At 45.7% G+C, this 13,163-nt stretch overlaps 1 protein-coding gene across 1 annotated transcript; it reads left to right on the top strand.

Annotated features, from left to right (window-relative positions):
* Nucleotides 1-981: 981 nt before the first annotated feature.
* On the top strand, nt 982-1,623 carry LOC142767051 (uncharacterized). Its single transcript, XM_075868274.1, has one exon. It carries the CDS (start codon nt 982-984, stop codon nt 1,621-1,623), a length of 642 nt encoding a protein of 213 aa, XP_075724389.1.
* The last annotated feature ends 11,540 nt before the right edge of the window (nt 1,624-13,163 follow it).

The following is a 13,163-nucleotide window of genomic DNA, read 5'->3' as shown; positions in this document are numbered from 1 at the left end:
TGGTGGACCGGAGTTCCCCCAAAGCATCCAAAATACCATGTTTGTCACCATTCTTTTATCTCGTTCAATCACTGATCGGAAAAATTTCGTTCTGGCAAAGCTACACGGCTATAACATATCAACGACACACCGTCTACCGAAACTTGTCGCAGCTGTAGAGGAAGCTGCCCAAAGCGTGAGGCCGAGCACCCGAGAAGAAATTAGGCTGAAATAAATTGGAATTCTTTCGAAATTAGTGTTACAAAGAAAGAGAACTTGACCGCAGAGGAGAACCAGGCCCATCGGATACTTCAACACGATCTGAGCATTGTTATCTTGCCCGCCGACAAGGGCAATTCGACGGTGGTGTTGGACAGCGGAGACTACGATTCGAAGATTTCAGCTCTTTTAGAAGAAGACGCATACACAAAGCTTGGAAAGGACCCAACGAAGCATTCTCAGGCACAGCTAGACAAGCCACTCGCGGAAATTTTGAAGCATTACGCAGATCTCAAAACACTTAACCTGCGACTAATCCGCTGTAACGGATCCGCACCAAGTTTTTATGGACTACCAAAAATTCACAAGCCTGGCATCTCCCTCCGACCGATTGTAGACTTCACTACCTCTCCATGCCGAACCCTTTTGATTTTTGTACACCGAATTCTGCCCACCCCCCCTAACCCGAAAGACACCAACTCATGTCCCCGTGACTCCAGCCACTTCACGCAGCTAGCGTCAGAGATGAGCATTGACGATGACGAAAGCCTGGTCTCGTTCAACGTCGTTTAATTGTTCACCAATGTACAAGTGCTCTTAGCTGTGTCCTCTGCCCGTGCTGCGCTTGAGGGTGACGCAAGCCTGAGTGAAAGGACTTCTTTGGCAGTTTACGATCTCTGCCGTCTACTGGAATTCTGCATGTCTAGTACGTACTTCTCCTACAAAGGAACAATTTTCAGGCAGAACAGTGGAACCACGATGGGAGCTTCCGTCTCCGTCACGATGGCAAACTTGACCATAGATCACATAGAAGAGAAAACACTCAGCTCCTTCTCGCCGCGGCCCAAGCTTTTTCTTCGTTATGTGGACGATCACTTTTGCGCCATGAAGACATCTGAAATTGAAAACTTCAGACAGCATCCAAATTCCATGCGCCCAGCCATACAGTTCACGTCCGAGTGTAAAGGTGACCGCTACCGGCCCTTTCTTGACGTCCAGGTGGCAAGAAAGTGCAACTGCCTAGAGTTCTCCGTTCACAAGAAGCCAACGCACGCCGGCCGCTACCTTCAGTATGGCTCATCCCATCCCACCTGCCACAAGGTCTCAGTTGTGACCACGCTACTCCAGAGAGCTAAGACCATATGCTCCAATGACACGGAGCGAAAGAAAGAAGAGACCCGCGTAGTTTTGGACCTCATAGAAAATGGATACCCAAAAAACGTCATTCGAGCCGCCACCCGCCATGCAGCGAAACAGAGAATACAGAAATTCCTGTCAGCATTAATTGGCAGCCCTCCGAAATGCGTACCGGTCCCATACGTCGAAATAATCAGCGAGATGTTCGCACGGATCTTCAAAAAAACAAAGGGTTTGCATCGCGCACGTGCATTCGTGTACGCAGGGCTGCCTCCTCTCCTGCCCTAAAAACCGCCCAACAATGAACAGGATCTCCCGTGTCGTTTACAAGATCTCGTGCGCCGAGTACCCTTCTTCGTATATCGGCGAGACAAAAAACCTACCGAAACGACTCAAGCAACACGCCGAAGGGGTGTGGAAGCTCAGCTAAGAGTGCAGCGCAGGCGCTGAGCATGCTGAGACGTTGTACCACTGGATAGTTCGAAGCAACGACCATCCTTGAAAGCGAGATTAACTGGAGGAGAAGGTTACTACTCGAGACATGGCATATACAGTGAAGGTCACTCACTCGCTGGATTCCGTGCCGACCGGTTGTGCCCTCGCGATCTCCGACGACAGTGCAGCTCTGGCTGACTGGGCTGGTCCTACGCCAACTCCTGACGCCGATTCCCTACGACGACGACAGCGTAGCTCTGGCCGACTGGATTAGCCCTACGCCATCTCCTGACGCCGACAAGAGCTCTCGCCAGTGGTGCCCCGTCCCCGGACTCCTGCAGTCGTCTCTATCTTTCCTGTCTTCTCCTTACTTCCGTCGTTCACTGTCCCCGCGCCTCGCTCTCTCCTTCCTCTCTCTTTATTTTTTACCTTTTAATCCTCTTCTTTTAATTCATTCTCTAGCCCCATCCCTCGAGAGCTACTGCTGAGGTGTCTTCCCCCCTAGAGACAGTTATGGGGCTTACTTTTCTCTTTTAATTTAAAAATACTTCCCCCTCATATACAGTGAACAGCCCAAAACATTAACCGCTCTCCACGGCGAAAAGAGAGAGAGAGAGATAAAGAGAGAGAGGGTTATTAACCACTCCGCGAGTGCTTTGAAGACGCTGCTGCTACGTAGACCCAGTTTTCCCTGAAGGAGGAACCAAGTCGGTTCCAAAACGTCGGGTTTCTTCACAAACGTTTTGGTTAGAGTTTAAATCATTTCCCAGTTATGATACCCAACCAGAGAGACACCTGTCGGATGTTTACATTCGACGTACAAATTGTTTTGATATGATATAAAATTTGTAGAAAACGAATATTTTAGGTACTCCTTATCAAGTAAAGCTTCCCGAGACGCTGCGCTGTGCTCACTAAAGGGCTGCAGAAATAAGCCTCTTTTGTGCCGCAGAACAATTTTCTATAAATAGTGTTCTTTGCCTCTTCCTTGTATTCTCTTTCTGTTTCTTGTCTTCCACCCACTGTGGCCTTCTAGAGAGCTTTTATTAGAGAATGAACAAACCCGTCGTGACACAGGCTATACAACACAAAAAAAAGGATAGTTTGTTCTGATATATCTCACCTGCACTTCGTGCTAATGCATATGAATTTATGCGCTGCCATATTTTTCCCCGTGCCCGGCGCACAAGCCACGCCACTTCACTTGCAAATGTGGCGCTAAGTGGCTCTGAGGCAGGTGACCCGCGCTATTCAGGTCCAGACTAGCACGACGAGTTTGCCGTCCCACATCTTTTACGGCCCCATGCGTTCGTCGACACTGCCGAGGAAGCACGAACTACCATCCTGTTTTGTCGCCGAGGACGCTCTACTTCATTAGGATTACTAGCTCTGTTTACATACACTTAACATTGCCTTGACCCTGGTTTTGATTATGTGCATACGCAGATGATAAAATAATCAAAAGCGTGTGCAGAATTTGCATGGGAAGCATGGGCCAGTGAGGAGCGGACACTTATACTCCGTTTCAGAAGTTCTCTTCAGTATTGTGGAGGCTACAGCGCCCCTCAACCATTGGGAAAGGTTATTAGCTCTTTCAGATGTATTTATTTGCGCCGCGTATCTCCTCATTGTTATAACGGCACCTACACGCTTAATTTTTGTGCAAGCTCATTGCAGTAATATGGCTGGTTTATTAACTTCAAAATAGAGTAAAACTGTGAAACAAGTGACTACACCGGGTCACCACTGCAGCACTGGATTTTTCAAAAAATTTCATAACTTGGAGATATAGCGTTGCGGAGACTCACTCGATACTACTTATGCGGTATACACACGTGTCATAATGGTAAGTGAGTGGTAAATAATAAGCACAAGTGCAATTGTTTAAATTTAGAATAAACTATACACTTTAAGGGGAACTAAATACATAGGGAACACGGATGGTGACTGTTTCTCTCCGACGCTGTTTAGCTTCCTCGTATGACTGCTCCTTCCTCGACGCGTTCCTTCGCGTCTCCCGCTGCAATGCTCCCTTTCTTTCTTTTAGGGGCAAAGCTTTTTATAACGCCACCTGTTCGTTCCTCGTAGCCGTCGTAGTATGTAACAAGTATAACATTTTGACCTCCAAGGTGGTGCCGGTGAGAGATTTCTTATATGCGTTGTTGAACAATAAAAAATAGTGCTCAATGTACATGCCAATGGCTGCTAATAGGGAATGAGAGACAGGAGCATTCGGCACTTAGTTAACGCGCACGCTGCGATCCCCATTAGCAGCCACTGGCATGTACATTCAGCACTATCTGACAAGAAAGGGTTGCTACGTTATACTAGCTGGGTGTAACCTCCTTAGTTTTAGAAAGGCTTAGCGAGCGTTGAGCCGCAGTGCCATTAGTACAATGAACTAGTATATACCATGAATGAACTCGAGGTGGTTAAAGGTGGAAAATAGATACGAAGCGCAAGCCGTAAGAAAGTAAAAGCCGAATTCTCCTGTCTCTTATTTCCCATTAGCAGCCATTGGCATGTACATTGAGCACTATCTGACAGGAAAAGGTTGCAACGTTATACTCGCTGGGCGTAAGCTCTTTGGTTTTAGAAAGGTTTAGCGAGCGTTGGGCCGCAGTGCCATGAATACAGTGAACTGGTATATACCATGAACTCGAGGTGGTTGAAGGTGGGAAGACCCGAAGCGCAAGCCGTAAGAAAGTGTGTGTGTGCCACCTTTCGTTTAGTCCTTGGAATGTCCGCTGGATGGCGGTGCTTCTATATGGGGAATATATGATGAAAAGATGCGAGATGGTGGTACTTGGAGCGTTGAATAGATGGACGAACGGACACACAAACAGATGCATGGATGGGCGCAAGAACGGACGCAGGGGCGGATGCAAGGACGAACGCAAGGACGGACGCATGAACAGACACAAGCACGGACGGGCAGATGGACGCATGGACGGTCACACAGACGGACGCATGGACGGACAGAAGCAAGAACGAATGGACGGACGAATGCTTCGCCCCACTCTCCATCATTCACTGCGTGGATATGCTGCCAATTTTTTTTTCCACTGAAATAAAATGTGACGCATGCTGAACTCGGTGGAAGGCTGCATGTCCAAAAGTTCGAGATGCTGCATTTTTGGTCTGACGAAGCTGCCCGAGCTCTGCCTCGGCGCGTTACGATTAGCAGGTACGGCTAAGCAAGCAGCATATCTCGCTAACAACGACAAAACGTACCTGATGCTTTATCCTCCAAGTAAGGTGAAACAAGACGATTGGCTGATTTCACCTTTTATTTACCGCTGTAAACGCAGAGGGCGTGTAGCAGGAGCAGGTTCGGATCAAAGCGGGTAGTGACTTCTGCATGGGTGCAGCCATCCGGCATGTAATTAGAGTTGATTGATTGACTGATATGTGGGGTTTAACGTCCCAAAGCCACCTTATGATTATGAGAGACGCTGTAGTGGAGAGCTCTGGAAATTTTGAACACCTGGGGTTTTTTAATCATCATAATCATCATCATCATCAGCCTGACTACGCCCACTGCAGGACAAAGCCCTCTCCCATGTTCCGCCAGTTCATCCGGTCCTGTGCTTGCTGCTGCCAATTAATACCCGCAAACTTCTTAATCTCATCTGCCCACCTAACCTTCTGTCTCCCCCTAGCCCGCTTGCCTTCTCTGGGAATCCAGCTAGTTACCCTTAATGACCAGCGGTTATCCTGTCTATGCGCTTCATGCCCGGCCCATGTCCATTTCCTCTTCTAGATTTTAACTACGATATCCTTCTCCCCCGTTGGTTCCCTAATCCACTCTGCTCTCTTCTTGTTTCTTAAGGTTACACCTACCATTTTTCTTTCCATCGCTCGCTGCGTCGTCCTCAATTTAAGCTGAACCCTCTTTGGAAGTCTCCAGGTTTCTGCTCTGTAGCTAAGTACCGGCAAGATACAGCTGTTATATACCTTCCTCTTGGGGGATAGTAGCAATCTACCTGTCGTAATTCGAGAGTGCTTGCCAAATGTGCTCCACCCCATTCTTATTTTAGGAGCGAAGCTCCTTAAGGCGTGGGCTGTGCGTCCCCTGTATGTAGCCACCTCTCGTTCAGTTCTAAGTATTACGCTAGCCATCGCCCGATCTAAAGGGTACAGCCCTATCCATCCGTCCATTCGTCCGTCCGTCCATCCATTCATCCATCCATCCATCCATCCATCCATCCATCCATCCATCCATCCATCCATCCATCCGCCCAACCGTCCGTCCGTCCATCCATCCATCCATCCATCCATCCATCCATCCGTCCGTCCGTTCGTCCGTCCGTCCGTCCGTCCGTCCGTCCGTCCAAAAGATGCAAGATGTTATAAACTAGACGGCGGTACGTGTAGTTGATTATGAAAGATGCGAGGTGTTATAAAATAGGAATGATGCCACATATGGCGCGTGTCATCGTTCGATATAGTGCGGCGACGTACGCTAGGGGGACGTTGCAATAAAATCGAGTGGGCAAAATGTACGGAGGATTCATGGTTTACCAGGTTTACCTCCGGAGCTTCGCCCACGCATCATCATTCACTTCGTGGATATGGCGGCATTTTTTTCTAGTTACTTCAACCTCGTGATTCGGCTCCACGTTTATTACCTGCCTTAAGTAGACAATGTCTTTTACAACTTGAAGTGCACTATTACCTATCTCGAAGCGTTGCTGTTTTCAGAGGTTTGTACATTACTTTCGTTTTCTGCAGATTAATTTTAAGACCCACCTTTCTGCTCTTCTTGTCTGACTCCGTAATCATCAGTTGCAATTCGTTCCCTGAGTTACTCAGAAATGCGATGTCATTGGCGAAGCGCAGGTTACTAAGGTACTTTCCTTTAACTCTTACCCATGCTGTTCCCATTCTAGGCTTCTGAAAACCTCTTGTAAGCATGTGGTAAATAGTATTGGTGAGATTGTGTCCCCCTGCCTTACACCCTTCTTGATTGGTATTCTGTTGCTTTCTTTATGAAGCACTAAGGTAGCCGTTGATCCCCTGTAGATTTCTTCCAGACTGTTTGTATATACTTCATCTACGCCCTGATTCCGCAATGTCTGCATGACGGCTGATATTTCTACTGAATCAAACGCCTTCTCGTAATAAATGAAGGCTATGTACAGTGGTTGGTTATATTCTCAGCATTTCTCTATTACCTGATTGATAGTATGAATGCGGTAAATTGTTGAGTAGCCTGTTCAAAATCCTGCTTGTTCCTTTGTTTGATTGAATTCTAATGTTTTCTTAACTCTGTTAGCAATTACCTTTGTAAATAGCTTTTATAATACAGAGAGCAAGCTGATCGGCCTGTAATTCTTGAAGTGTTTGTCATCTTCTTTCTTATGTATTAAGATGTTAGCGCTCTTCAGAGACTTTGGTACTCTTACCATCAGGAGACACCTCGTAAACAGGGTGGCTAGTTTTTCTAACACAATCTATCCTCTATCTTTCAGCAGATGTGGTGTTACCTGATCCTCACCAGCAGCTTTGCCTCTTTCTATGCCCTCCAAAGCTTTTCTGACTTCTATCATTACTGGTGGGGTGTCATCTGGATTACTGCTAGTTCTTATAGTATTAAAGCTATGGGTGTCCTGGCTACTGTACAGATCTCTGTAAAACTCTTCTGCCAGTTTAACTATCCTATCCATATTGGTAGCTGTTTTGCCTTCTTTGTCCCTTTGCAGACATCCGATTTTTGCCTATCCCAAGTTTCCTCTTCACTGCTTTGACGCTTCCTCCGTTTTTCAGAGCGTTTTCAATTCTCTCCATGTTATACCTTCTTACATCGCATACCTTACGCCTATTAATCAACTTTGAAAGCTCTGCCAGTTCAATTTTGTCTGTTGTACTTGAGACATTTATGTTTTGACGCTTTTATTGAGATTCTTCGTTTCCTGGGAAAGCTTGCCAGTGTTTTGTCTAACTACCTTGCCTCCAACTTCCACTGCACACTCCATAATGATACTCGTCAGATTATCGTTCATTGTATCTACGCTAAATTTGGTTTCCTCACTAAGAGCCGAGTACCTGTTTTGAAGCGAGACTCAAAGTTCCTGTACTTTCCCTCTCAGTGCTAGCTCATTGATTGGCTTCAGGCGTATTAGCTTCTGTCCTTCCTTCTTCAAGTCCAGGCGAATTCGAGACCGTACCATTCTATGGTCACTGCATCGTACCTTGCCAACCACTTCCACATCCTGCGCGATGCCTGGCTGTGCACTTAATATAAAGCCTATTTCGTTCTTATTTTCGCCATTAGGGCTCCTCCATGTCCACTTGCGGTTTCCTCGTTTTCGGTAGAAGGTATTCAAAATCCGTAAATTATTGCGTTCTGCGAATTCTACTAGTAGCTCTCCTATTGTGTTTCTGGTACCGATGCCATAATCTCCTACTGCCTGGTCTCCAGCCTGCTTCTTCCCTACCTTTGCATTAAAGTCTCTTATCGGTATAGTATACTGTGTTTTTACCTCACACATTGCCGATTCCACGTCTTCATAGAAGCTTTCAACTGAAGCGTCATCATGGCTGGATATAGGCGCGTAAGCCTGCACAACCTCATCTGTTATCTTTTATTCCGTTGAATTACGGTACCTACCCCCCTTTCATTAATGCTATCGTATGCCTCTATGTTGCCAGCTATGTTTCTGTCAATTAGAAACCCCACTCCCAGTTCTCTTCTGTCAGCCAAGCCACGATAGCAAATGACGTCCCCATTCTGTAGCACCGTATGGGCCTCATCTGGCCTGCTAACCTCAATGAGCCCTATTATATCCTATTTACCACCCTCTAGCTCCTCCAATAATACAGGTGGACTTCCCTCACTAAATAAGGTTCTAACGTTACACGTTGCCAAGTTCGGGTTCCAATGATGGCCTTTCCGGATGCAGAGATTCTTAGTACCATCCGCTGCGTTGCAGATCTGACCGCCATCGTGGTCAGTTGCTTCGCAGCTGCTGGGGACTGAGGGCCGCGAGTTATTTGACGTATGCATGTGGGTGGTAGCGGACAGATACTGCACCAGGGTGGCCAATCCTTCTCTGGTGAGGGAGTGCGTTCGCGGTGGTGGTTACCGGTGAGACCGCACCCCAGGCCTCTTAAAATGCAGTTCCATCACCATGCGGATATTTTTATCCGGTTGGAAACTGCGCGGTACCGGGATTTGAGCCACGGACCTCTTAGATGCGAGGCGGATGCTCTAACCACTACACCATCGCTGCACTTTTTTTAACGTGCACCCAAATCTGAGCACACGAGCCTACAGCATTTCCGCCTCCATCAGAAATGCAGCTATCGCATCCGGGATTTGATCCCGCGACCTGCGGGTCAACAGCCGAGTGCCTTAGTCACTAGATCACCGTGGCAGGGCTATGTAACGACAGTTATCTGTGGTAACCGACACAAATAACTATATGCGTACAAAATAAATGCGAAGAAAAATAAACATATCACCGAAAAATGGGGTGTAACATATACCGAACGAACACCTATTTTAGCCAACCCTGTCAATTTTAAGACATTTACAAATCGGAGACTACGTTTTTATGCGCAAGTGTGTAGCCTTTTTACATCCCGTAGCTTTGGTAGTGCTGAACCAGGTGGTGCAACAATGTATAGTAAGGGTTTACAAAACTGTTTAAATCAGCGTTTATAGATTCAACCTTTAACTCCACTGTGGCCTTACTAGGGAGAGTTAATGACTTTGCGCAGTCGTTCAGTCTCTAAAGAGATGAGGAAATAGGTACCAGTGAACGTGCTTTTTCACTCATTCATCCCACCCTTGATACCCCAGTCCCGCTTATCGTCGGAATGTTGGTCAGCTGTGCTAAACATAACTAACCTCTGCTTTTGTCGCTTCGCCTGTTCGGGTGGTGAACAAGAAATACCCGAGCTTCGCACATTAGTTTCAGTCATGATGCGCCATTCCATGAACGTTGGACTGGGGTTGTGATCTACAATTTTCTGTCAGAACATCTTTTTTTTGCCACATTTTCACACAGGCGCAGTTGAAGGGAGCATCCCTTGTGAGGCATCTTTCATTTTTGGACCAAATACTTTTCCTTGGTTGACCTCAGGGGCTGCTTCTTTCCACTCAATTCACTTTCTAGACTGTGAGATAACCTCATAGAGACTTTTGCAGTTTCTTAAAGCCTTTTATTTCAAGTATTATTCTTTCTAATATTGTTTCTCCTGGTATGCTTAGAAACCATCCGCTAAGTTTGTATCTTGAAATGCATCAGCACTGAAGCGTGGGACAAAACATGTACATATAATAAGAAGCTCAAATTAAATACAGCGCTTGCATAACCATAAAAAATACACTATGAGGATCCCGCTTTACTGTTTTTGTCACAATAATAATGTAGTGATGCGTGACCATGTCTGCTGATGGGGTATTTTTTGGGGAATACTTCCTGTTTCTATTGCCACTTCTTTTTTTTCTTTTTACACTTCAACTTACTGTACATGGCACTACGCATACTTCCTCACGACTTCTTTTTTTAAGAAACTCTAATTGCCGTTTTAAGCTGCAGAAGCTCGTTCCTGAAGCTTTTCGCACTGACGATCACACTGACGATCTGAGGAGCACATGGGTATTTGCCAGTTTCTCTTCCTAGCGCATAAATAAATAACTTTGCAAGCTTTAATTTAAACGAGATTATAAAAATGCGTAATGGCCATTTTCCTGATCCCTAAGAACGACTTCAACAAAACCATTTCTCCACAAATTTATTTGCAGTACGAAATTGAAAATGTTAAAGTGGCATCGAAGTTGTGGTGTGTTGCTTTCGTGCGCGTAAAACTATCGAAGCACAAGACAATACTCCAGAACTTAAGTTTCCAGTGAGCTCTGATGCGGAGGACAATGATGTCTTCCAGTACAATGGGTCACTAGTGATTAAATTCTCATCCTTGTTTCCGGCGATTGCTTTGTAACGATGGCCAGGCTCATTTTGGAAAGCAGGTCATCTATGTTAAACGCCACTTGTTCTTCGGAGAGCCTGTAGAAATGCATTTTTCTTCTGTTTTTTTTTCAGCTGTGAATGCTTGCCTGCGCCATTGAAGTAACTGCACAATGCTTTCTTCTCATGTTTCACGTGAACGCGCTCTCTCCCCGCGGTTCAAGCTATGCAAAAATTTATATAGATTGCAAGCCCAAAACCTAAGTCCAGCTGTCTCATTTGCGAAGCCGTATAACGATGCTGTGAAATAGCATCATTTGCGTTTCGAATAAGACAAATGAATGCTGTTGAGAGCCTCTTGAGGTAGCCGTTCTGTGTAACCTGGCAGCATTCGTCATGAGCAGTCACAGAGCCCCAATTAGTCCGCCGAATAATCATAAATAAAGTGTCGCCAGACGTAAGTTCAGAAAAAGGTATTTTTGTACTGGAAATAATGGGTAGCGGAGATCTGGAATAAAAGGAGGGAGCAATGATGGTTTTGTCGTAAAGGCTTCCTCTCGGTGTTGTTCGTGTTCCACCCCATATTTCTCGACCCCTTGATATTTGGTGGATGTTCTGGGTTTTTCCAGACTTGCAACAGCAAAACCGGGCGATTCCGCTCATGCCATCTATGCCCGACGATGCCTGACAAAGCAGTATTCCCTATGGGCGTCACCTGCAGTCATCTGGATGTCAACTAAATCCTCACATCTTCAGTGGTACTTATGATCAAGATGTGCGCTATTGGTTATGGCGGTGCTACAAAGTCAGCGTCACTAAAAAATGGAACGAAACGAAGTAGCTCAGCTTCATCAGCTTCTACCTGTCCTTCTCTTGACACTTCTCTTTTGTAAACCCTACGTTGGATACCGTGCATATCGTCATCTCTATTCGAGTTATTGTATAAAAGGAATACCTCGTGTTATCGTCTTCGTAATCATCGCTTATCTGATAGTTACAGCTCAGTGAGGATGAAGACATCTCCTAATTATCAAAGCTTCTTCTCCAGCGTGATCTTGTTTCATTTTATGCCTGGAAAGTTCTTAATAACATCGCTCCAACGAATCCTTCGTCGTTGTCGACCACTCATCCCATCACTTGGTATCCATGACTTCACTATGACTGAACATATGGTATCTGTTTTCCTCATGACGTGATGTGTTCAGGTTCATTATTGTTCCCTTTGATGTAAGTATATTGGACGCACCTGCCTGTTCTCTGATCCTCTCTGATGTCCTATTGTTTGTTACACCTATAAATTTCCCTTCCAGCCCTCATTGTTCCCAATTTCTTGAGCTTCTTTGTTACTCCCTAATTCTCGGTTCCCTATGCCAGAACTGGCAAAACGAACTGGTTAGTACACTCTACCATGTACGATTTGAAGTACGGCCCCATATAAACAAATATACACTTCTTGACAAAGACGGATATTTTAATAAAGATAGACGTTCTGGGAGCACATGCTCTCCATTAGGCAGCGCATTTCACACCAAGGAACCTGAAGTCAGCTACCACTGGGTGAAGATTTCACGTTTTGAGCAGACGTCTCTAAAGGTGCGAATGTTGACGCATCACTACGGATTGAACGTAGAGTGAGTGAGATTCAAATTTATAAATAACTTGTGGGACGACGCTGCGAGTTTCTTGAAGCTGCTATTTTTGCTGTGGTATTTAAGAAGTCGCGTCTACGCTACTCAGAAGATGCATGAAGAAAAGGAGAGGAGAGATAAGAAAATTCGTTCGCTGCAGATAAAAATACCATTGCAACGATCACGCACACTCAACTACCAAAGTCTGAAGATTCGGAAATAACATATACACATGTCTTCCAATCTTCCATCATGACACATCTACCCTCAAATGAGCAACATCACCACTCGGCTCCTTGAACTGTTTATGTATTGCACTTAAGCGACCAGGGGAACTGGCGTTAATGCTGTGTCACTTCCTTTTTTCTCCCTTCATATTTACAGGCATCGAGCGTTGTATCTCCGCTGTCTGCCCCAGCTGATCGATCACGTAATGTGAAAGCTAACAAGAAGGGAATGAAGAGAAAAAGAAATAGTCACTCTGAAGACAAAAATAAACGATAGGAATGATCAATGGCAGAGGCAAAAAAAAAGTCTCCAAGCCGAGAGCCAAGAAGTAAGAGAAATGATAGCAACACGATGCCAGAGGGCGCAGTGCTAGCCGCTGGCTCGCTCATCCGTTTACCCGCTTAGCCTCTTTCTTTGTGTCTTTCTTGCTGCTCTACCTTCTTTCTCTCCCTTCATTAGCTTCCCCGCTTCGCTACTTCTCTGCGAGACTCGGCACGCATTGCCTAAAGGCTGACGCGTAATCTATAGCTCGAAGGTCAGGCACGTGTACATCTGCAGATGTCTGTTTATACTGACACCTAGCACGTGTGCAGAATCGAAGAATTCATAATAAATAATC

This window comes from Rhipicephalus microplus, chromosome 1, assembly GCF_043290135.1.
Source record: "Rhipicephalus microplus isolate Deutch F79 chromosome 1, USDA_Rmic, whole genome shotgun sequence".
Taxonomy (NCBI): Eukaryota; Metazoa; Arthropoda; class Arachnida; order Ixodida; family Ixodidae; genus Rhipicephalus; species Rhipicephalus microplus.
This window is presented reverse-complemented; position numbering and strand designations above follow the sequence as displayed.

Bases quoted from the DNA above. Each gene is read 5' to 3' on its own strand.
- LOC142767051 (XM_075868274.1), top strand. From the start codon at position 982: ATGGCAAACTTGACCATAGATCACATAGAAGAGAAAACACTCAGCTCC.